We start from the raw sequence: 23,417 nt of genomic DNA, 5'->3' as shown, positions 1-23,417 counted from the left end.
TCTTTCCTAGAGTGTACTGGTGACGAAGATGTCAAAGAAGCGACTGACGGTTCAAAAAAGACGGCAAATGAACTTAGTTGGCTCCATATCGTAGTTACGCTACAATTTATTATTATTATTGTACTCCTACTACTAGTTAATTATCTTTGGAAGTAGTCAAGCGCGAGATCAGCCTTTGTAATATTAAAACATCTCATGTTGATCATCTTTGTTGGTAACCTCACCAATATGGTGCTAGGGTGCTCCGATCTCATCCAATTCTATGTACCAAACACAATCTAGTGACTCCTGTCGTACACGCGAATGATACAATCAGAACAACCAAACACAACCTCGCATGATTCAGGCCGACAGCAAAGTGCAACCAAACAAACCCCCCTGTATCACTCTATTCCGTCTCCCACGATCCAGTACAACCCATCCGTTCTGGACGGTCCGGTCCTTTGCAACCAATCACGCCCTAATTGCATAAATGTGGGATAATTTAATCTATTAAACTTAATTAATTCATAATTAGCATATGTTTACAGTAGTATCATATGGGCTAATCATGGACTAATTAGACTTAATAGATTCGTCCCGCGAATTAGTCCTCATCTATGCAACTAGTTTTTATCATTAAACTATATTTAATACTCCTAATTAGTGTACAAACATCCGATATGATAGGGATTAAAGTTTAGTTCGGGGTATTATACCCCTTAAATGCTATAAAATCCATGGAGGGTTGGGATTGCTCTTAAGTTTTTAGAGATGTTTTTAGAGATGGAGAATCCGGCTGTTGTTTTAAAAATGGAATGGAAATGGAGCTCCAATGTGGTGGGTCCAGCTCCCGTTCTGGCCAATGAGAACAGAAAAGACGAAGACGAAGGTGATCACGAACCACTACCTTCACACGCAAAGGAGCAAACAACATTGGCTCGCAGCCACCAAACCAAACTTATCTACAGAGTGAGAGACCGATCTCAAAATGAGATTGCAGACTGAACTTTGCCGTTTTCTAGGGTAGCTAAATTTGTAGCCTACATGACCAATCAGCAATCATATTTGGTAGACAACGCATTTACAAAGACCTTCAGCGAAAAATCATGGTTATGTGTCGTCAAGTTGTGAAGTTCGTGGTCATTCTAGAGTCCCGTTTGGATATTACTTTAACTCGGATGTTTGATACTAATTAGGAGTATTAAATATAAGTTAATTATAAAATTAATTGCACAGATAGAGGCTAATTCGCGAGACGAATCTATTAAGCCTAATTAGTCCATGATTTGATAATATGGTGCTACAGTAACCATTTGCTAATGATGGATCAATTAGGTTTAATAGATTCGTCTTGCGAATTAGCCCAGGGCTTCTGCAATTAGTTTTATAATTAGCTCATGTTTAGTTCTTCTAATTAGCATCCAAGCATTCGATGTGACAAGGGCTAAACTTTAGGTAAAGATCCAAACACGCCAATCAGTGCAGACAAATCTGGAATTGGGATCTGTGTAATAATTGTAAAGATTGAAGCAATGAAAGGTCACTTCCATCTCTGTTTCACCCACGCTTGACAATTTGCTTTATTTTTTCAAACACAAAATAGACCAAAGACGTTAACATACAAGGAGTAGTGCTCAATACAATCCCACCACGTGCACAGATTCCGCAACCAAGGATCTTTACACAATTTGCTTCCAATGTTAATATGAAAATTTCTGTACAAACTATAAGTATGCAGAGCAGATGTGTAAAAAGAGGTAATATTGACAATGACTCAAGAGTACTTCTTCATACATCAGAGAACACTTGAGGACTAGGATTAAAGTTTGACCGCATATATTGAAGAGTGTGATGTTGGTCAAAGGACAGGAGTCCCTGAGACCCTGACGCTGTTCCGTCAAATGGGGCACGTATAGGTATGGAATAACAGGTTTATGGACAAACAGAATTCCACAAGTTTGCTGGACCAAATTTCTGACAGATCGAAGGCCATAATCATATGTCCACTTGAGCAACCCCATGAAACTTCAAGGTCTTGTTTAGTTGCTCAAATTTTAAAGGTGCAAAATTACTGTTACAGCACTGTAGCACACTGTAGCATTTTGTTTATATTTGTGAATTATTATCCAAATATTGACTAATTAGGTTCAAAAGATTCGTCTCACAAAGTACAACAAAACTGTACAATTAGTTTTTGATTTCGTCTACATTTAGTACTTCATGCATTACCGAAAGTTAGGAGTTTTGAGGAACTAAACATGGCCCAAGAACAAAAATCCACACACAAGTCACGCCACGATGGTACGTTCAATTACTGCTATGCTCAAGTATTTGCATGAAGTTTGAACCGTTGAAGGAAGCAGTAACTCAAATTCACATGCTGGTTTCCGTAAATAATAAGAACTACGAAATGGACAGGATCACAGGACCACCCATCGGGGGCGTGTGCCATAACTCAAATTCACGCCGCCTCAAATCCAAATCACGCCGCACACGTTTTGTCCATGAACCGAGGCACCGAGCACACACAGAGGGGCAAACTCCGGCCGTGCACCAAGCCCTTGTTTAGTCCCAACTCCTAACTTTAGCACTATGCAAAAAGAAGATTCCCCATCACATCAAACTTGCGGTACATGTATGGAATACTAAATGTACATAAAATTAAAAACTAATTGCACAGTTTTGTTGTACTTTGCGAACGAATCTTTTGAGCCTAATTAGTCAATATTTGGACAATAATTCACAAATACAAACGAAACGCTACAGTGTGCTACAGTGCTAATACAGTAATTTTAGCACTCCAAATTTTAGCAACTGACCCAAGTATCGAGGCCTCTGGTCTTCGCCCCCGTGCTCTCGCTGTCAGAAAGATCCAGCTGGACGGACGGGCGGACCAGGCAGGGGAGTCACGCCGCGCCGGGGGCACAACGGTAAAACCCCCCCAGCAGTGATAAGATCAACAAGACAACAACAAGGGGCCCCGGTAGTGGCTTCCACCTGTGCCATAAATATAGACCGCCTCGGCGCCCCACCCTTTCTCCTCCCCTGCCTCCTTTCCCGCCCTTAAGCACCTGCAAAACCCCTCTTAAACCCCCCAAATCGCACCAGGATTCCTCGCGTTCTTGGGTCCTGGTCACGATCTGTCCCGGGAACCTCCAGACGGGGCCGTCCGCGGGTCCGATTTCATAGGTCTCGTCTCTGATTTTGAGGTCTTGGGGTGGGGATTTGGGGCGCCTTTGCTTGTTTGACCCGGTTCTTGGAGTGTGAGCTGCCGGTGTAGCTCACTCGGAGTTGGAGCGGTAGATCTGTGGAGATAAACCCCTACAAAGCCCTCCAAATCTTCTGAGTTCCTTCGTTTTCGAGCGGGGTTGGTGCTGGTCTCGCGAAAAGGTGGTGATTTTTTGGGGGATTTTGGTTCTAGATTGGTCGATTTGAGGGATCTTTTTGGGGATTTTTCTTGGGGGGTTTTGGTGGTGGATGAGATTTGCGGCGGCGGCGTGGCAGTAGCAGCACCGGTGGTTCCGCAGCCTCCGGTGATGTCCTCCGCCGACTCCCTCGCCTCCGGCCGGAGCCGCCGCGCTGGGCCGCCCCCGCCCCGGCCCAAGCGCGTCCGCGTCTACTTCGTGGACGCCGACGCCACGGACACCGACTCCTCCGGCGACGAGGACGAGCGCGCCAAGCGGCGCGTGCGGGAGATCATCAACATCGACGTGGAGGCCGCCGCCTCGGCGCGCGCGGCGCAGGCGGCGCAGGCGCTGATGGCCCCGAAGAAGCGGCCGCTGTACTCCTCGCCCGCGGCGGCGGCGCTGGCGCGGCTACGCGCGGCCGGCGGGTTCCGGCGGTTCCGCGGCGTGCGGGTCCGGCCGTGGGGCAAGTACGCAGCGGAGATCCGCGACCCGGCGCAGCGCAAGCGCCTGTGGCTAGGCACCTTCGACACCCCCGAGGAGGCCGCCGCGGTGTACGACGACGCCGCCCTGCGGCTCAAGGGCTCCCATGCCGTCGTCAACTTCCCCTCCCCCCCCGCCGCCCCGTCGCGGCGCATGAAGCTCCGCCCTCGCCGGGAGATCCCCCGCCGGCACGCGGCGGCGTCGGACTCCGAAGCGACCGACGACGACGGCGACGCGCTCGCCTCGCCCTTGGCGCCGACGCCGTCCCCCACGCCGCTGGAGCTGGAGCCCCAAGCGGCGGCGGCCCCGTTGTGCCCGTTCGCGTCGCCGACCTCCGTGCTCCGGTACGGCGCGGACGAGGTTCCCGCCGCGCCCGCGCTGCCGGCGTTCGACTTCATCTACGGCGAGCTCGGCGAAATCGGCGCCGCGGCGGCGCCGTCGTCGAAGGCGGCGGCGGCGGAGTTCGACTGGCTGCCGTGGTGGGAGGGCGAGGACTTCGTGACGGCGACGGGGCTGACGCCGTCAGCCGGCGCCGCCGCCGTGAGCGTGGTATGACGGCGTCACGCCCTGCCTGTCGTGGCGCCGGTTCGGGCGCTCGGGGCGGGAACCGGCGGGCGACGCGTGGGCGGCTGTGCAGCGCAGGCGCACGCAGCAGTAGTAGTATTAAATTGAAAAAGTATTATTTTATTTGTTATTAACTGCTGCTGCTATAGCAGTGGGCGGAGCAGTGAGTGAGGCGAGCGAGCAGAGTGGTTGCTTGTGGCGGCGAGTCCTGGCTGGGCAGGGCGCGGGCGTGGCGGGGCCCACCAGGGCGGGCGCTGCTTTCCGCGCGGGGCTTGCCTTGAACCGCACGGCTCCCGCGTGGGAGCGCAGCCGCCCGATGCTTTTGGAGTGGAGTGAGGGGTGATGTGTAATTGTAATCGTCATGGTGAACTGTTAATGTTGTGGTTAGCTAGTGATTAGTGGCCTGTGATGCATGTGCTTATTGTCCCGTTGATTGTTACTGCTGCTTGGTTAGCATCCTTGTGGGCAGGTAAACGAAACTCCTGTGGGAATTGTTCATGCGATCGTGTCAGTTCTTGTTTGAAATCTCATGATCTAACAAGAGGCGAACTGCTGCTATTCGCCCCTTGCGATCCTGGAACGGTCATACTGATGCCATGCCTCGCTGGATGGGCGGCATGAGAAACCGACCGGGGCCCGACAGGTCACGGAGATCAAGTGAACTTGGTCAGTAGTAGTAGTGCACAGAGGCTCGCCGCGCGTCAGCGTCAGTCGCCTCCAACAGCAAGCGCACAAGCATCTCTCTCCCCAGCGGCAGCCTTGACCCCCGCCACGTAAACGATGATCCCAGAGACCCAGGCGGCCAGGCCGAGGTGTCCCTTCTCCCTTCCACCGCAAGCCGGCGACTCGTCAAAGCGAACCCAGCTAGCCCCCGGCATGGATATTTTGCGAAGCGTGGGCGTGCCCAACGGGCGGGGCGGCCGGGCGGGTGCTCCCCGCGCCACGTGACGGCCGCCCGAGCTGTTGCCTGGCGCGCGGCCGCGGGGGTGGGGCCCGTGGCAGTGCGATTGCGCGGGAACCCGCCGCGCGGCCCAAAGCGAACGCTACGCTTTCGCGCCAATTCTCCCCGCCGCCGACGGGACGAATTGACGGGAACGCCCTCGGCCGGTTATCGTCTCATCGATGCTGGGAGAGAGAGAGGAGGGCCCCCAAGCTCTGTCCTTCGGGGTCGCGGTCATCTGGATAGAGACAAGAACCATTTTTTCTCCCGTCTTCTACGTGAGCCTGATTTCGCATGTAGGGCCGGGCCCCACCGGCCAGGAGTCTTCGGGAAATGCGTTCATCTTTTCTCCTTTCTTTTTTTCCTTTTCCTTTTTTCCTTTTCTTTCCGTAAGTTGTTGCCTTGTCTGCCTTTCTTTTCTCGATTCCACCGTTCCAGCGTGGAAATTTGACTGGAACTGATCCTTTTTTCGAATTTATAATCACAAAGTATTATCATCATGAACTGCACACAGACGGAACGAATAAGAATTGCACAAACACCCGTTATCCAGATATTTCTGCCGAAAATGCAGCACCACGTACTCACCAAACCCCTCTAATTATTTGCAAAAGAGACAATCTCACAATATCTGAGCACCAAAACTTGACTAACCGTTGACACAACAATAGACCAGTGGAGTGGGTCCCTAATGCCATCAACTCTCACCTAGTACTATATCAGTATATCCAAAGACCAAGTGCAGTAATGCAGGCCACGAGGCCAAAGTTGTCTTCTTCGAAAATGCACCCGAAGTGAAGGATTTGTTTTTCGAGTTTCCGACATGATTGGCTGGGTTCAGTTCAATGTTACTGAACGCTAAATGCTAGACCGTTGGTCATCTACTATTTAGCTCTTTATTCGAATTAAACGACCAATTAAACAGGTTAAATGGTCATTAAACAGGCTAAACAGGTGATTACACGGACACGGCTAGGCACTGTGTAGCGTGTAAACGGGCTAAATGGCCGTGTACACGAACACTAGTTCAGTTACATTTGCGTGTACTTGGGATACTTTCTACAGCTAAATTACTTGGGAGCTTATGTAATTTACTATTTTTTATGAAATAGTAGGTAAGGTTCCTACCTCATCTTTTTGATTTTATACATAAAAGGGATATGTACATGTACAAGGCCGTAAGCCCAAACTGAGGAAAAACAAGAAAAAGCTAATTGAGATTACATAACTAAGGTTTAAAAAGAGCTTCAAGGAGGGCTTAGCTCTAACGATGGTCTTCGACATCTCCTCTCTGAAGTTGGCCTTCCATCTAGCTAGAGATATACTCGCCGAATCAAAAATAATATCATTTCGATGACACCAAATGCACCAACTAGCAGTGATCATTAATTCTCTGAATGCTAGCGACCCAAAATTTTGTTTTGCTTGAATTACCATGTCAATAGGTTGAGTTGCGGGGTTCCAAATAATTCCAACATAGTCCCAACAAGCTTGACTGAACTGGCATTGGAAGAACATACGAAACATTGTTTCCTCTACTGCTCCCTGGCAGAGGATACAATTGTAACTATCCAGGTTTCTGTTTTTCCTCCTAAGAATATTTCTGGTGTTTAGACTGTCTTTCAATAATAGCCGGAAGAAAAATTTCAGCCTTGACCTGTAGCAAGTCTTCCACATCCATTTGAAAAGAGGAGATACCTGAGCATGCCCAATGAGCTGTTTGTATGCTTGTTTACAGGTAAAGATACCTGAACCCCACACATATTGCCATATATCCTTCTCAGCAGTATTAATGGTGATGTCTTGCAGTAGAAGCAGAAGTTCATTCAGTTGATCAGAGGCTACCGTTGAAATTGGAGTATGGAAGGAGTCACGTACATCCTGTTGTGTGAATTTCAGCACAGATACTGAAGCTTTTCTAGCAAAGGAGAAAAGCTGAGGAAATCTTTCCTTTAGTAACCCAAGACTCCAAGTGTCCTCCCAGAACATTATAGTATCACCTTTTTTAACATAGTAGGTAGCTAAACTTCTGAAATCTTGAAATAGAGACATCACATCCCTCCACCAAAATGATCCCACTCCATGTCTAGCATGGGGGACAATAGGCCGGCTGTAATGTGAATTCCAAGTTAAATGTACCTAGGGAAGATCCTCTTTGTTATAGAATTTGTGCAAATGCTTCATAAGGAGAGCCTTATTATGTGTTTTCAGATCAATAATCACTAGGCCACCTTGATCTTTGGGTTTACATGCCTCTGTCCAAGCCATTAAACAACCACCTTTCCTATTGATATCACCTCTGTCCCAAAGACAGTGCTTCTTATATGAGTCAATCTGATTAATGATTCAGGTAGGAAATTTGAACATTCCCATGAAAAAGGTAGGTGTAGTGCTGAGAAGAGAATCTACCATGACCAATCAGCCAGAATAGGATAGGAGGGGATTGATTCCCATCATTCTTCTTTCAATTTTATTTAAAAGTGGCATGTACTCATTGAAAGATGGTCTTGTTGTTCCAAGTGGCAGTCCTAGATAAGTAAAGGGCATGCTTCCAACTTTACATCCAATAGTGTTTGCTAGATGTAGAGCTTTGTCTTCAGTCACATTGATAGGGACAAGGAAGGATTTTGAGAAGTTTACTTTTAATCATGTGGAATCTGCAAAGCTCCTAAGCAAACCTTTAGGACAGAACAACTACCAAGCTTCAACATGCATAATCAAAAGGGTGTCATCAGCATACTGCACAATAGGAAAATCCCCTCCATAACTGTTTCCAAGTAGGTGTGTCAACAAACCATTACCAGCAGCTTTATTAATTATAGATTGTAGCAAATTAGTAGCCAGAACAAAGAGAAGCGGAGATAAAGGGTCTCCTTGTCTAACATCTCTCAAATAGTGAAAGTTCTTTCCTAGAACCCCATTAAGAAGCACAGAGAAAGTGCTAGAATCTAGTATAGCTTTGCTCCAAGATATCTATTTTTCTTAGAAACCTTTGGCCCTTAAGACTTGCAAAATGACCTCATATTCCACCTTGTCAAAAGTGTTTTCAAAGTCCAATTTCAAGATCACTATTTCTTTTTTAGATTGATGACAAATGTGTAAAAACTGAAAAGCCCAGACCAAACAGTCTTGAATTGATCTTCCTTTTATGAACCAATATTGATTAGCATGTACTACTGACATGATGATTGCTTGTAATCTATTAGCTATCAGCTAGGTGAGAAGCTTAAGACAATAGTCATTTTTTGGAATCAAAGTGATGAATGAGCCATTTATTAGAGCCAAATCAGCTGTGCCATCACAAAAACATCGACACAATCTGTATAGATCTTCAGCAATGATGTTCCATCATTTTTTATGAAAAACCCATTAAATCCAGTAGGCCCAGGTGCATGATCAGAAGGCATCTCTTTCACTTCATTGTCAATTTCCTCTTTGCTGAAAGGCTCATCAAGAATTGGCACTTCAACATTTTCCAACATAGTTGTTAGGTCAAAATACATTTCAACAAACTCAGATATGCCAAGTCTATCTTTGAATGAGTTCTAAAGGTTGATGTAGCAATGGCCTGAAAGACACTTGTATTCTCATCCCAAACTTAACCCATCTAATGTTGCTCTCTATTTCCAATATATTCTTTTAGCCTCCAAAAGATGTAACAAATGCTTTTTTGATTTTTTTCTTCTAAAATTCTTCTCCACAATACATATAGGTCTCTAATCTTTCAGACCATCTAGCAATGCTAAAACTGAGTTACTATTATTGATCAGCTTATTCAAGTTTGACAAATTCTGATTTCATGCTTTTAGACCTTTCCTTAGCTGTTTCAATTTTCCTAAAATGGTCTTTGAGGATTGGCAAAAAAAGGTTGGAGTTCCAATGCAGATCAAGTACTGACATAAATTCACTGAATTCTTCCTAGAAATTTTGAAATTTGAAAATTGTTGCTTTTGGGATGAAAGAGTTCACCTTGATTACATAGGGGACATGATCAGAAATAGGCCTGGATAGGGGAAAACCTTGGTGTCAAGGAAAGACAAGGCCCAAGTTGCTGAGGTAAAAACCCAATCCAATTTCTCCAAGAGAGAATTATCTTGCATGTTGCTCCAGGTAAAATCTCTGCCAATGAAATGTTTATCAGTCAAATCAAGGTGCTGAATTAGATCATTGAAGGCTAACATATCAGACTGTGAGCCACCAGGTTTGCTCCTGTTGTCTGAAGTTATGATTATATTGAAATCCCCAGCTAAAATCCATTCTTCAAAATCAGAGGTATCAAAGTTATATAACCAGTTAATGAAAGCCACCTTTTCAGCTGAGGTAGCTGGCCCATAGATGTTTGTTAGATGAAAGCTATTCCTTGATTTTAGAGATGCTCGTCGTCGGCTCGTCGTGGCTCGTCAGCGGCTCGTCCAACTGCTGCAGGTGCAACACCTCCAAGGTATCCACACGTGCAGGGAGGAAGCGTCGCAAGCCGGACTGCTAGGTCCCGAGTTGCAACAGGTAAGGGCGTGGGAGGCGCGGCAGATGTGTTTCGCCAAAAAGGTGTAAACCCTAGGGCGCCCCCACCCCTCTATTTATAGAGGTTCCTGACGGGCCTCTGGGTCCGAGGCCCATTAGTACTTCTAAACCTAATCCAACTCAGATCACATCCGAATTGGGCTTCCAGCCCCTTAAATGTGTGACCCTATGGGTTCGGATACGTATAGACATGGCCCGAGTACTCCTACTCGGCCCAATAGTCGGTAGTGGCCTCTAGCAAGACGTGCTAACTCCTATACGCACAAGAAGATCATATCAGACGAACCATCACAACATCATGTACATGCTATTCCCTTTGCCTCACGATATTTGGTCTAGCTTCAAGCCGACCGCTCTTTCTCGATCCTGTGATTCGAAATCCCTTTGTAAGTTAACTCTTAACCGTACGTAGCATGGCCATGCATTTTCGAATCCGATCACTCGAGGGGCCCAGAGATATCACTCTCAATCAGAGAGGGGCAAATCCCATCTTGATTGACCATGTCTCACAGCATGCTTCTTGACAAAACCGAAAGCTATCTTTTTAACTACCCTGTCACGGTGTAGCGTTTGATAGCCCCTAAGTAAGTCGATCCACATCTTGAGTACATGCGACAATCTCAGGTCTAAGGATAAAGTGTACATGTTGTGTAAAGAGAGAACTACTTCTTGTGTTGGGTTAGTCCTAGCACATGTCTCCACTTGTGCCCACATTATTAGTTTAACATCTCCATGTCCATGACTCGTGAAACATAGTCATCAACTAATACATGTGCTAGTCTAATATTCATGTGTGTCCTCACTTGAACTCCGACTAGGGACAACTTTAGAATAACCATACAAGTAAAGAGTTTCACATACAATTCACATAATTGCAAATCAATTCAAGTAGCCTTTAATGGATATTCAAGGAACACAATATAAATCATGGATACAAATGGAATATCATCATCTCTATGATTGCCTCTAGGGCATACCTCCAACATATTCATCATCAGAGGAGTCTAAAAGGGCAGCAGCAAACATAGAACCAGCCTGCATCTTGAGGAAGCCTGTGGCCATTGCCTGCACATTCTCCACACTTAGGAAAGGGGCAGACGCAACATGAGAAGTTGCACCCCCATCATACATCGCATGTTCTTCAATAGTTTCCTCTATTGGCACAATGGCCAGTGGGGAAGGCTCCTCCACATTAGCAGCTTGAGCACGGTAGCCATCCAGATCCTGATTTAGATGCTTGCTTCTGCGTAGGAACTTCTCATCCAGTAGGGCCTTCATCTTCTTGGCTCTATGATTGCGAGGATTCTTGACAATGACTTCTTCTTTGGAGATGATCTTTACTTCATAATCATCCTCCATAGCTACATCAGTTCCTCCTGGTGCATCTTGCTCATCTAGACCCACCACCACCTTTGCCAAAAACCAGAGAGTTGGTTCATTAGATATATAGCTAAGCACTTTCACAGATAGATCCATAATGAATTGAGATAAGGCAAAATAACTGTATGAATTGGCAAAGGGTCGTGGTGGTGAGAAAAAAGAGAGCACCTGATTAAGAGTAGAGGATGATCCAAGCACATGATGCTGGGAGGGCGATTTGACACCACCAGAAGCTGCAAAGTTAGCCACAGCTCAAGAGAAAGGGGATGCCACCACAAGAAGGATCTCACCAATATCCTTATCAACTGGATCTTCAACCACATCATCTTGAACAATAGGCTCTTGAAAGAAACCTTCACCTCTGGCATGATCACCAGAACCATCATTGCCAGAACCTTCATCAACTACTGAGCCAGCACCATCTCGGATTATCTGAGGACCCATCCATCCTGGAGCAGGGTGGGGCATGGAATGAATATGAGGACCATCAACAGGCAACGGATCTTCATCACCACCCAACACTATATCTGAAGCACTGAGGAGAAAGATCAGCATTGTCCAAGTACGAACCTGAGGCGGTGAGCCAACAGCCACAGTCACACTTTCAGGAACATCATTATCTTTGTTGACTAGAGCCTTGATCACCAATCGAGACATACTGCTAGAACTGTGCACATGCAGAAGTTGAGCAAAACCAGCTATACTCTTGGCTATTAGATTAATTAGTCTTTTTGCATCTGGGGGAAAGCAAAGCAGTAACAACCAAACTACCCAGTCTAGATCCAAATCTCTGAAGTTCATCCCTTCATCATGACTATTGAATCTAAGCTGGTAATCTCCAAAGCTAAGTGACACACCATTCATAAAGCCCTCTCTCTGCATAGGTGAATCAAAGAAAACATAAGCCTCACCAATTGCGCACTGTTGAATCTCCGGTGCGCGGACATGGCGATCCATAAGGAAGTGACAAAGTTCTCACGCAAAGGGGGTGAGGTACTCCTTGGCAACGGGCGACACGATGATGGTGATAGCAAGGTCTTCATTGGTCTTGTCAATGGAGATAACGAGAAAGCTCCGCGGATGAACCGATTCCCTCACCACCTCACATTGCACCAACGCGAAGCCTTCAGGGACGAAGGGACGGGGATCCATGGGAAAGTTTGCCATGGAGCACGGGAATTGAGGCTCGGTGGAGGTTTCGAGGAGGGGGTTTTCGGTGTTGATGGCGGTGGGTGACGGCTGGCTTGGAGATGAAGAGTCGCGGGCGAGAGGAAGGGGGTGAGAAATTATATTCTCTAGATGGGCCTAAAAATCCGGAGATGGATTTGGCACCTTACACCACCAGTAAGCCTGCTTGCCTTTTTGCTGAGCCCAACAAGATTTGGATTGATGTCCATAACCAAAACAACAGAGTAGCGAGTATGGGCCATAAAACTCGCTTGGCTTTTCAAATTTGTGGTAGACCGCTCCGAAATTTCAGCCTCCTTTGCTGTCGTATGATTCAAATCCCTAGGATCACCCGCCTTCTTTATGCGCCAGTGAAGAACATAGGAAGATAAATGAACATGTCGAGGATGATTAGCGCCCTGACTGAAAGAGTTGTATGCAGCAAAGTTTCTAGCATAGTAATCATCCGGATATTCAAGCCTAGAGAAAACATTTCTAGCACAAAAACTAGAAGAAGGCTCGTGGAATTTTAGGTGATAATCCTTCGGATACTAAAGGTGATTGAAAACCAAATTGGGTTTATGTTTAATAGCATCAGCATAAGATTTCTTCCGAGACTTGTGAGAGATATGGGTACAATTAGCCTCCTCTTCCTCACACCAGAGAGTAATCTCTTAACCAATTAGGGCCCCCATAGAGAAAATAATATGGAGAAAGAGGTGCACGAGAAAGTCTTGAGAAGGTAGATCATTAGGCCAACGTGCCTAGAATTCACAGAAAAGAGAAACATCCAATCCGAAAGATGCTGCGCACAAAATTCCTCTGCTGATCCACCCAAAACAGATTGAAGAATGAGACTAATCGAATCCACATTGAGATGGATCGCTGATTGTCCAAAAGAACAGACAAGCCAAAACTCACGAGAAGATGCTGAAGGCGAGGAAATGGGCGGCCGGAACGACCCGCCTTTGCGTCAGCAGAGATAAGTATGGTTTATATTAATTTAAATGGGACAAATAAAAGAGTAACAGGTATTGCAAGTCCATACTTCCATAATTCTTACGTATGCATAAAAATTATGTTAATTACATCTCCGAAGAGAAAACCCTGATTAAGAATTCCAACATAAAAAGAAAAATTACATCATATGGTTATCTATTACAAAGATCTAAACAAAAAATAAGAGAAGTCTTTGATCTTGTCATCTATGTAGATGGCTTGCCAGTCGATGACTTCCTGCATTTATCTTAGACATGATGACATAACTCATGCCTATGCATGTGCCTGATGAGTTGTTAATATGCGTGGCATGTATGTAGGGTGAGGATTGCATACGACTCGACCAAATTATGTTTATCTGCTTTCACATTGGCACAATTATCATGTATGTATGCATAGTGTAGATTTGGGGTCACACGCATGCAACTTATAGGCTACTTCATTTGTTCAGCCAAAAGGGATTTTCTCCCATGAGGCAAGGAGTCTATTTGAGCCATGACATTGCATGTTTCTTTAGTGTTTTATCCCACAGCAGTTTGTGCATATTTGGCTGTGTCAATATTCATACGGTGCCAATTTTAGTTGACACATGCTGTATGGTATCGAGCAAGGCTATATCTTTTAACTCCTTCAATTCAACGCATACGCACACAATGCATTTTGGAGAGAGCATCTGTTTGTATACCCACACCCCTTTTTGGTGGCGGCGTATTTGGAGCATAGCCGATGTATGGTACTTTATCTATTTGTTTCGCCGAACAGCTATAGGCTTGACATGCGCATGAAACTACCAGGTGAAGATGGAGTTGATGGGATTTTCTTTTTCCGAATATGCCTAACACCATGCATGAGATTGAGATGATGCATGAGAGCCATTAGCTCACGTATGGATGAGACTAAAACACATTTTATCATGTATACAGTTTATATTTATGTGGGCCTTTTGTAACATGTTTATAATTCACTTTCCTTTTCTTTTGGCTGCACTCATATTATGAACAACGCCCTATCCTCCTATCCCTGTTACTAACTACATTGCTATGGCATTTGGACACGCAGCGTAACGAAACGGAGGCAACTTGGTGTATTTTCATGCATGGCCTCAGTTTGTATCTATCGTAGAGACCTAGCTGTGGCGGAACCGCTCAAATTAACTTAGCTAAGCACAATTAAGTCGCCTAACATGCGATCATGTACTTTAATCAAGTTAACTCGACAGTCCGTCGGATTCTATCCGATAACCACTTCACAGGATCGAGAAAGCGTAGCTCACACGAAGGTGAGTGGTTCTAGAGATTACAATAGATCATCCAAATTAAACAAATGCAGCAAGATTATTACAACATTAAGTTCGAAATTCAAACATAGTTGCAGAGTTTAAACAACAAAAATAAACAAATGGAAGCTAATGCCGTTGCCGGATATCATGACGAAGTCGATCATGACATCAATGATTCCAATCCTCACCGTCCGAGGAGGGATCCCACTCGACCGTCCACCCAGGAGGAAGCTGGGGAGGCCAAGTGCCACTTGCAGCAAGCTTAGAGGTGTTAGCATCACCTAAAAGAGATATGCCACAACAAGGCTGAGGGACTACACTCAACAAGACTTAACCGACCGGTAGTACTAATCCACCAACACCTAGATATGCAAGCTTTTTGGCTCTGGGGTTTACTTTTGCCAAAAGCGACTAGAGTAGGTCCTTACTTTCAATATTTTAGCCACAAGTTCTAAGTTCATTTATCTATCTAAGTTAGCAACTGTACTAAACAAGCATAGTTTCCATATAATTTATGACAAGCATTCATATTAAGATCACCATCAAGTTCCATTCTTACTCAGTGTAGCATAGCGATCAAGTAGTCCCAATCTATGAGAGGCAGATGAATCAATTTGAATTACTTAACCATGCATGGCGAACCTAATCTCACGACATCTGTGCACCACGAAGGGTCGCTTCACTTGTCGGCCGTCCCCATCAATTCCCAGACCCGTGTCGGGCCCACTTCCCTTGGTACAAGGCTCCATAGACCCGGCCTCTGCCGTCCTATGACCGCACTTGTCACCACATGCGACTGCAAGGGAACTCCATTCCAGAGACAGTGGAATGAACCGCTCACGTCCTGGTTCAATCAGGTACTAGGCTTCCCCATCCCATACTAGGTATGAGATTAGTGCTTTCAAACACTTGATCACGAATTCTATCACATCTCGACCTTATTCCAAAATTTTATGTAGATAGATGGGGCAATCCACCGACCACCAAATTATTTCACAGAGCTCTGCCCCATCCATCGTCCTTATAGCTGTAACAAAAGGAAAGCAAACAACTCCTATAACTCGCGAGTGACAGTCAATCACTCGACTTTTACCGAGTTCTATTAAGCATTGCACTACTCGGCCTATCATACTAGTGTTCAGATCAAAAGGGTAATAAGTTCATGCATCTATGGTTTCAATTAACTCCTGGAACGTAAATGCACCATCAAGCAATCAATTGTATCGCAATATTAAAAAAAATCGGAATTCATGCTCCGGGGCTTGCCTTCACGCGGGGAGGTAGCAAACTGGTCTTCGGTGTGCTCGTGCTCGGCTCCAGCGGGTGGTAGCTCAACTACGGCTCGTTCTTCAAGTGCCGGGTGAAGCTCGTAAGTCCTATCTGCGAGGTTTAACTCTACACGAATGCAATGCATCAAGTTAAATTCTCAACTTTTTCATAGGATGTAAACATGAATTTGTGCTGAAAAGAAGTTGTATTAGGCCACATTCACCTAAACAAGATTCTGAACCTTCTTTGTTTACATGATGAAGGTGGGGTGTGGTATAAGCCGGGGGTTTGTTTGATGGTGATTGTGTACATATCTACATCTCCACTTTATTAAACTTTAAATCGGAAAGTTATCCTATTTCTGAATGTTCTTTTGTATCTCTTCCAATATTACCTTTATTACCTTAAGGTAGCTTGTATTTAACCATTATTGCAGTAAAAACCTTAATGAAGTTGGTCATGAATTATTAACAGTGAGTTATGGGGGTAAAACAGAGCCTTCGTTGAATTTTTCACAATTTTTAGTGAAATGCCTCTTTTTCTATACATTTACCGTATCTATTCCTACCTGAAAGGGAAGGTGGTTTTTTATGATGCTTCTGATCTAGTTCTATGTTTCTCCTACAAACTATACTACACTACTGACTTATTCCAAGTGGTTTCATATTTTTGCCATCACTGGTTTAATTATTATGCAAAAGACAAAAATCAACCTTAGTTGCACATGGTAAAACTAAAACAGAGATTTAAACATCTGAGCCAGGCTCCAAAACATTTTTCCAAGCTTCTACTGTTTGAAACAGACATTTGAGAGTTGGATTTATCATTTTATCATTTTTCTATGAATTGTTATGATTTAAATGGCTTACACAAGAATTAAAACATATAAATTTAATTCTAACATGGACATGTGCCAAGAGTATTTTTATTAAAAATTACTCTTTATACTGAGTCTAGCAAAATTGGTTTGATATTTTTCTGAATTTTCTACGAATTTTAGTGAATTTCTAAAGTTAAACATATATTCTGCCGATTTAAAAAGATAAGCCGCGACAAACTTTCGGACTAACCCCTAGATCTAGGGTTTAATCGTGCAAAGGTCCTAGGTTTTAACACTAAGGCCCCTAATTCAACTTTCCCAATCGCAATTGGGTCCTCGGCGGCGCACGGCGGCGGGTGGGCAAACTCTCGACGATGCGCCGATGGCCTAGGGATGTTGAGTGGCCGGAAGGGCTTATGGGCTCACCTTGGGCTAGTTTGAAGCGGTTGGGGGCGACGGGAAGGCTTGGTCGGGGCAGAATGGTGGAAGGGCGGAAAGCTTCGGGTGGCGATTGTGGCGGAACACCTTGGATTAACTCAACTAAAGCACGGTTAAGTCGCTTAACACGCGATCCTCATGCCTGAATCGAGTTAACTCGATGTGCCGTCGGATTTTATCTGATTTAACCACTTGACAGGACCGAGTTAGCATAACCCACACGAAGATGAGTGGTTCCAGAGAATACAATAGGTCCACCATTGGTTTAACTAGTATTATATACTAGTTAAAAATCAGAGTTTTACAAAGGTTGAAAGAAAACAACAGAAGGCAAAAGCACGATGGCAGCTAATCGTCGGGGTCGGATGTCCCTGGTGAGGCCAGCCAGGACATCAGTGATCCCATTCCCCGCCGTCCGAGGAAGGATCCCACTCAACCGTCAAACCCGGAGGGAGCGGGGGCGGCCAAGTGCCAGCAGCAAGCTCTGAAGTTGCAACTCTACATGAATGCAAATGCAGGAGTTAGCACTTAAATGGTTATTTCAACAACACTTGCAAGTTAAAGCTCGGACACTTGTAGCAAGGCTACAGAAAAGGTGGGGGAAGTTCACTTTAGTGGGTGGAGAACAAGATAAAAGGGTCGAATGGGGGTAAACTTGGGATCTGACCTTTAAAGTTAAGGAATAACTGTGCCGGGGTCCTCAGACTTAACACAGAGAAGTCCTCGCTATTTGTACAGATACCCTCGGGTCAAGGAAAAGAATACAGCCGAGCCCTCGGGCGAGGCGGATAGGGGTCGGCGAACAGACAGGGTCAGGCGAGATGGAAAAAGGGGTTGGGCGAACCGGAAAGGGGTTGGCAGCTTACCTTCAGGTCTACTGGTGAAGCTTTAGGGTCGGGAAGGAACAGACTTGGGCGGAAGACTAAAGCACTAAGGCTTGGGCGGCGGTGAGGTTTGACGGTGCTCCGGCTGTTGGGGGGAAATATTAACGACCCCCTAACACACTGCTTAAAGAAGCAAACATGAAGGCCCAGGCCCACCAAAGCATGATCAAATCTCTGCCTCGCCCGACCCAGGCGCCAGGATCGGGAGCGCCCGACCCCCCTCCGCAAGGTTTCCGCCTCGCCCGACCGCAATCCCAGGGTCGGGACGCCCGACCTCTCGCTACGGAGTTTTTTCCGCCTCGCCCGACCCCAAGTGGGGGGGTCGGGCGCGCTGGGGCCCACGGGGCCGGGAACCCCCTCGGATGTGATCCACATAGACAAGACAAATCCTGTGGGACCCCCCATCGGCCTCGCCATAAATGTACCGCAGAGTTGGCAGAGGGCAGGGCGACCGCGCCCCTCACGCAACCTAGTGCAAGTACCCGTGCACGACCGTCCTATGCAGGCTACAGTGCCGGCGGCCGGTTCTCATTCGCCACGGAGCACTCATGACCTGCGCCGACCGGAGCAAAGAAGAGAGAGGCCTGCCCTCGGGTCCCGCACGCCCTCGGGCCCCGCGCGCCCCGCAGCGCGGATGTGACGCCCTCCCTCTCAACAGCCGTCGCCGGAGCGGCGGCATCCACCGTCCTCCCTAACAGACGCTGGGGTAACGACGGAGCACCATCATCATGACCTGATACCTACGGGCATCGAAGCAGCTATATGTAGGAGGCAGTAACACTTGGCGCCAGGCGCCTTCCACCTCCGGCATGCACGCCAGCACTCGTCAAGGACCGGCAGAGACAACGGACGCCCAGGATCTGGCCCCTCCTTCCTGCCATGTTTTTTACCATTTTACGCCTTACTCTTTACCATCCTCTTTTATCCGATCCCAATTGTAACTCCGGCCATCCCCTTGCGATATAAAAGGAGGAACCCGAGGCCGGGGAGAGGGAGCGATCCAGAGATCGATCGACCGAGCAACCAACGTACAGACCGGGGGACCGCTTGATCAGCTTCTTCCCCCACACACCTTAGTACACTACAGCTCTCCTGGAGAGCGAAAAGACCAAAGAGACTTGGGACCAGTCCCTCTCTCGCCAATCTGTAACCCCCTACTACAGAACCCCCGCGCGGGCAACACAAGCATCCTCGATACTGGACGTAGGGCTTCCTTTGCCCGAACCAGTCAAATCTGTGTCTCCCACGCCACCATCTGAGGCTCACGCGCATAAAAGAAATTTACTAGTCTAAGTCTTGATCCGCTGATCTTGACAATGATAGTTGGCGCGCTAGGTAGGGGACCTTTGCGCGTGCATCTCCAAGCCTCGGATGGCCAATCGCGATAGCAGCTTTGCTCCGGGCTCCCTGATCCGTTTCGGGAGCCTGGACTTCCTGGCCACCGGGAAAGGGGTTGAGCTGATCCCTGTCCACGTCCTGCCCGCTCGTCCCGCTACCCTCGGCCCCACCGCCAGGACGGCGACGAGCGGCCGAACGCCTGCCAGAAGGGCCTCACCAGAAGGATGGCTCTTCGGGCTACGCAACGCCACGGGGGCTCACGGTCGCCTCCTGGCGCGGTCCTTGACCACGTCGCCTGCAAGCAACGAGCTCGTGGGCGTGGCAGGGACAATCTCCGACACTGGCTCCAGTAACGAGAGCCCCCGCCCCTCGCGCGAGTGCCTTATGGTTGACGCGCACTCCGAGGGGTCCAACGGCGATGGTGCCGAGGGGAGGCAACGGGCTCCCCCCTCGCGCGCCGCAGCTACAACTGGGGCCTTACCCAGGGTCCCAGAGTGCTCTCAGCAACCGGAAGCGCACGTGGGCGCTCGCCAGGGAGTAGAGCACCCCCACCACGAGGGGGGAGCGCGACAACGGGCGCGCGACGTCCAGGAATGCATCTGTGCGGATGGAGAACGTCTGCCGCTCTTTGCCCGCGATAGCCAGAATGTCGCCACCGCGGCGGTGTTACTCCGACAGCTCCCCGAGCCAGCAACGCCCGAGGAGCGATGGGCACGCCAAGAGATGCGTAACCTGCTCGAGTGCGCCGCCGTCCAGCAGGCGGAAAGTTCAGCGTCTCGACGACGCGGCCAGAACGCCAGTCGGGCGACGCAGGGCGCGCCCCCGGAACGGCGGGGGGAATCTGTCCATCGACCCCCTCCGGGGGTGAATCCGGCTGCAACCGCCCAACGAACACCGCCACCCGCGGTAGGCGAGGCCCGATCCGTCCACCAGCGCGTCGGTCTCGTCCGCGACGCCCGCGACACGCTGAACGCGCGGAGACGCTCCCGCGCGGACAGGGGGGACGGGGCGGATCGAGGCTACCACGTCCACCGTGGCGGGCGCTACGACAGCGGGGAAGACCGCAGTCCGAGCCCCGGAGCGGCCGGACCTCGGGCCTTCTCCACGCGCATCCTAAATGCGCCCTTTCCGCCGCGCTTCAGGCAACCCACGAGCGTGGCCAAATACTCGGGGGAGACGAACCCTGGAGTATGGCTCAGCGATTACCGGCTTGCATGTCAAGCTGGCGGGGCGGACGATGACCTGTTCATCATCCGCAACTTACCCCTGTTTCTGGCAGACTCCACGAGAGCCTGGCTAGAACATATCCCTTCAGGACGCATTCGCAACTGGAACGACCTGAAGGAGGTTTTCGTAGGAAACTTCCAAGGGACGTACACACGCCCTGGCAACTCCTGGGATCTCCGGAGCTGCCGCCAGGGGGCGGACGAGTCCCTCCGGGATTACATCCGGCGCTTCTCCAGAAAGCGCACCGAGCTCTCCAACATCGCCGACGCCGACGTCATAGGAGCCTTCCTAGCAGGGACCTCTTGCCGGCCCCTCGTCCACGAGCTAGGGCGCCGAGGCCCGCAAACCACGGAAGAGCTCCTCAACATCGCCACTAGCTACGCTTCTGGTGAAGAGGCTGTCGGAGCGATCTTCGATCGTTCCAAAGGCAAGGCGAAGCGGGAGGAGGACGCCGACGAAGGCACCTCCAACCGCCAGCAGCAGAAGAAGAAGGGCAAGCAGCGACGTGAGGCTCCACTCGTAGCCGCAGTCGAGCGCAAGTGGGGGCAACCGCCCCCCGACGGCGCTCCTGGCTTCTTCGACAAGCTGCTCGAGGGGCCGTGCCCGAACCACGAGTTCCCCGTCAAGCACGCCTACAAAGATTGTAACCTCATGAAGAGGTTCTTTGTGGGCAATCCGGTGAAAGGTGACCGGAAGCAGAAACCCGACGAGGAAAAGAAGGGTGACGAGGAGAAGGAAGACGGCTTTCCTAAAGTTGATGGCTGCTTCATGATCTTCGGGGGCTCTGCAGCATACGACACCAGGCGCTAGCAAAAGCTAGAGCGCCGGGAGGTCTATGCGGCCGAGCCTGCGACCCCGGCTTTCCTCGATTGGTCTGGACCGGCCATCACCTTCGACAGGTCTGACCACCCTGGGCGCGTCCGGCATCTAGGGCGCTACCCTCTCGTCGTCGACCCCATCGTCGGCACAACGCGTCTCACCAAGGTACTCATGGATGGGGGCAGCGGCCTCAACCTCCTCTACGCCGAGACCCTCGACGCCATGGGGATCGATCGCTCCTGTCTCCGTCCTAGCAAGGCTCCCTTCCATGGCGTCGTGCCAGGGAAACAGGCAACGCCTCTCGGGCAGATTGACCTGCCCGTCACGTTCGGGACCCCTTCTAACTATAGGAAGGAGGTCCTCACCTTCGAGGTGGTAGGGTTTCGCGGAACCTACCACGCCATCTTGGGATGGCCATGCTACACGAAGTTCATGGCAATCCCCAACTACACCTACCTCAAGCTCAAGCTGCCAGGGCCTAACGGGGTCATCACCGTCAGCACAACCTTCCAGAAGGCATACGAGTGTGACGTCGAGTGCTGCGAGTACGCCGCGGCCGTCACCGTCTCGGGCGACATGGCGGCCCAGCTTGAGGAGACGATCGAGGACCAGCCCGACGCCAAGCAGTCAGGTACCTCCTTTGAGCCCACCGAAGGCATCAAGGAAGTCCCTCTCGACCCCGGCAGTTCCGGTGGTGGGGTCGTGCGGATCAGCGCAGCCCTATCCCCCAAATAGGAAAGCGCGCTCGTCGACTTCCTCCGCGCGAACAGCGACGTCTTTGCGTGGAAGCCCTCGGATATGCCAGGCATCCCGAGAGAAGTCGCCGAGCATTCCTTGAACATCAGGGCCGGCTCTAAACCAGTGAAGCAAGGCTTGCGCCGTTTCGACGAAGAAAGGCGCAGGGCCATTGGTGAAGAGCTCCAGAAGCTCCTGGCGGCCGGGTTCATCAAGGAAGTACACCACCCCGAGTGGTTGGCTAATCCTGTTCTTGTACCAAAAAAGAACGGGAAATGGAGGATGTGTGTCGATTATACCGGTCTCAACAAAGCGTGTCCGAAGGATCCGTTCCCTTTGCCACGCATAGATCAAATAGTCGACTCAACCGCCGGGTGCGAAACACTCAGCTTCCTCGACGCATACTCCGGCTATCACCAGATCGCGATGAAAGAGGCCGACCAGCTCGCTACCTCCTTCATCACCCCCTTTGGCCCCTACTGCTATGTTAAGATGCCGTTCGGCCTCAAAAACGCGGGGGCTACCTTCCAGCGATGTATGCTTAAGTGCTTCGGAGATCTCATCGGGCAGACCATTGAGGCCTACGTCGACGACATCGTTGTCAAATCCAGGAAGGGCGATCAGTTCATTCCCGACCTGGAGCTAGCCTTCGAAAGGCTAAGGGATAAGCGCATCAAGCTTAACCCCGAGAAATGCGTGTTCGGTGTCCCAAGGGGCATGCTGCTAGGTTTCATCATCTCCGTGCGCGGCATCGAGGCGAACCCGGAGAAGATAGTGGCCATCAGCGACATAGGGCCGATCCGGAACATAAAGGGAGTACAACGCGTCATGGGGTGCTTAGCATCCCTAAGCCGCTTCATCTCACGCCTCGGCGAGCGAGGACTTCCCCTCTATCGGCTCCTGAAAAAATCCGACCACTTTGAGTGGACCAGCGAGGCACAGGAGGCACTTAACCGGCTCAAGGACCTCCTGACGAAGGCCCCAATTCTAGTTCCGCCGGCCGACGGCGAGACCCTTCTACTCTACGTCGCGGCGACCACCCAGGTGGTCAGCGCGGCCCTAGTAGTGGAGCGGGAGGAGGAGGGGCACGCTCTTAAGGTGCAACGACCGGTGTACTTCATCAGCGAAGTATTGTCCGAATCCAAGTCACGATATCCGCAGATCCAGA

General features: G+C 49.1%; 1 protein-coding gene across 1 annotated transcript; it reads left to right on the top strand.

Moving 5' to 3' along the window:
* The first annotated feature begins 2,967 nt into the window (after positions 1–2,967).
* LOC117846952 (uncharacterized) lies at positions 2,968–4,931 on the top strand. Its single transcript, XM_034728079.2, has one exon. The coding sequence runs from the start codon at positions 3,519–3,521 to the stop codon at positions 4,422–4,424; it is 906 nt and encodes a 301-aa protein (XP_034583970.1). The 5' UTR covers positions 2,968–3,518; the 3' UTR covers positions 4,425–4,931.
* Positions 4,932–23,417: the final 18,486 nt, after the last annotated feature.

The sequence above is a fragment of the Setaria viridis genome, chromosome 3 (genome assembly GCF_005286985.2).
Source record: "Setaria viridis chromosome 3, Setaria_viridis_v4.0, whole genome shotgun sequence".
In the NCBI taxonomy this organism is placed as follows: Eukaryota; Viridiplantae; Streptophyta; class Magnoliopsida; order Poales; family Poaceae; genus Setaria; species Setaria viridis.
Note: the sequence above shows the minus strand (reverse complement) of the source record. Positions and strands in the feature narration are given on the sequence as shown.

Bases quoted from the DNA above. Each gene is read 5' to 3' on its own strand.
- LOC117846952 (XM_034728079.2), top strand. From the start codon at position 3,519: ATGTCCTCCGCCGACTCCCTCGCCTCCGGCCGGAGCCGCCGCGCTGGG.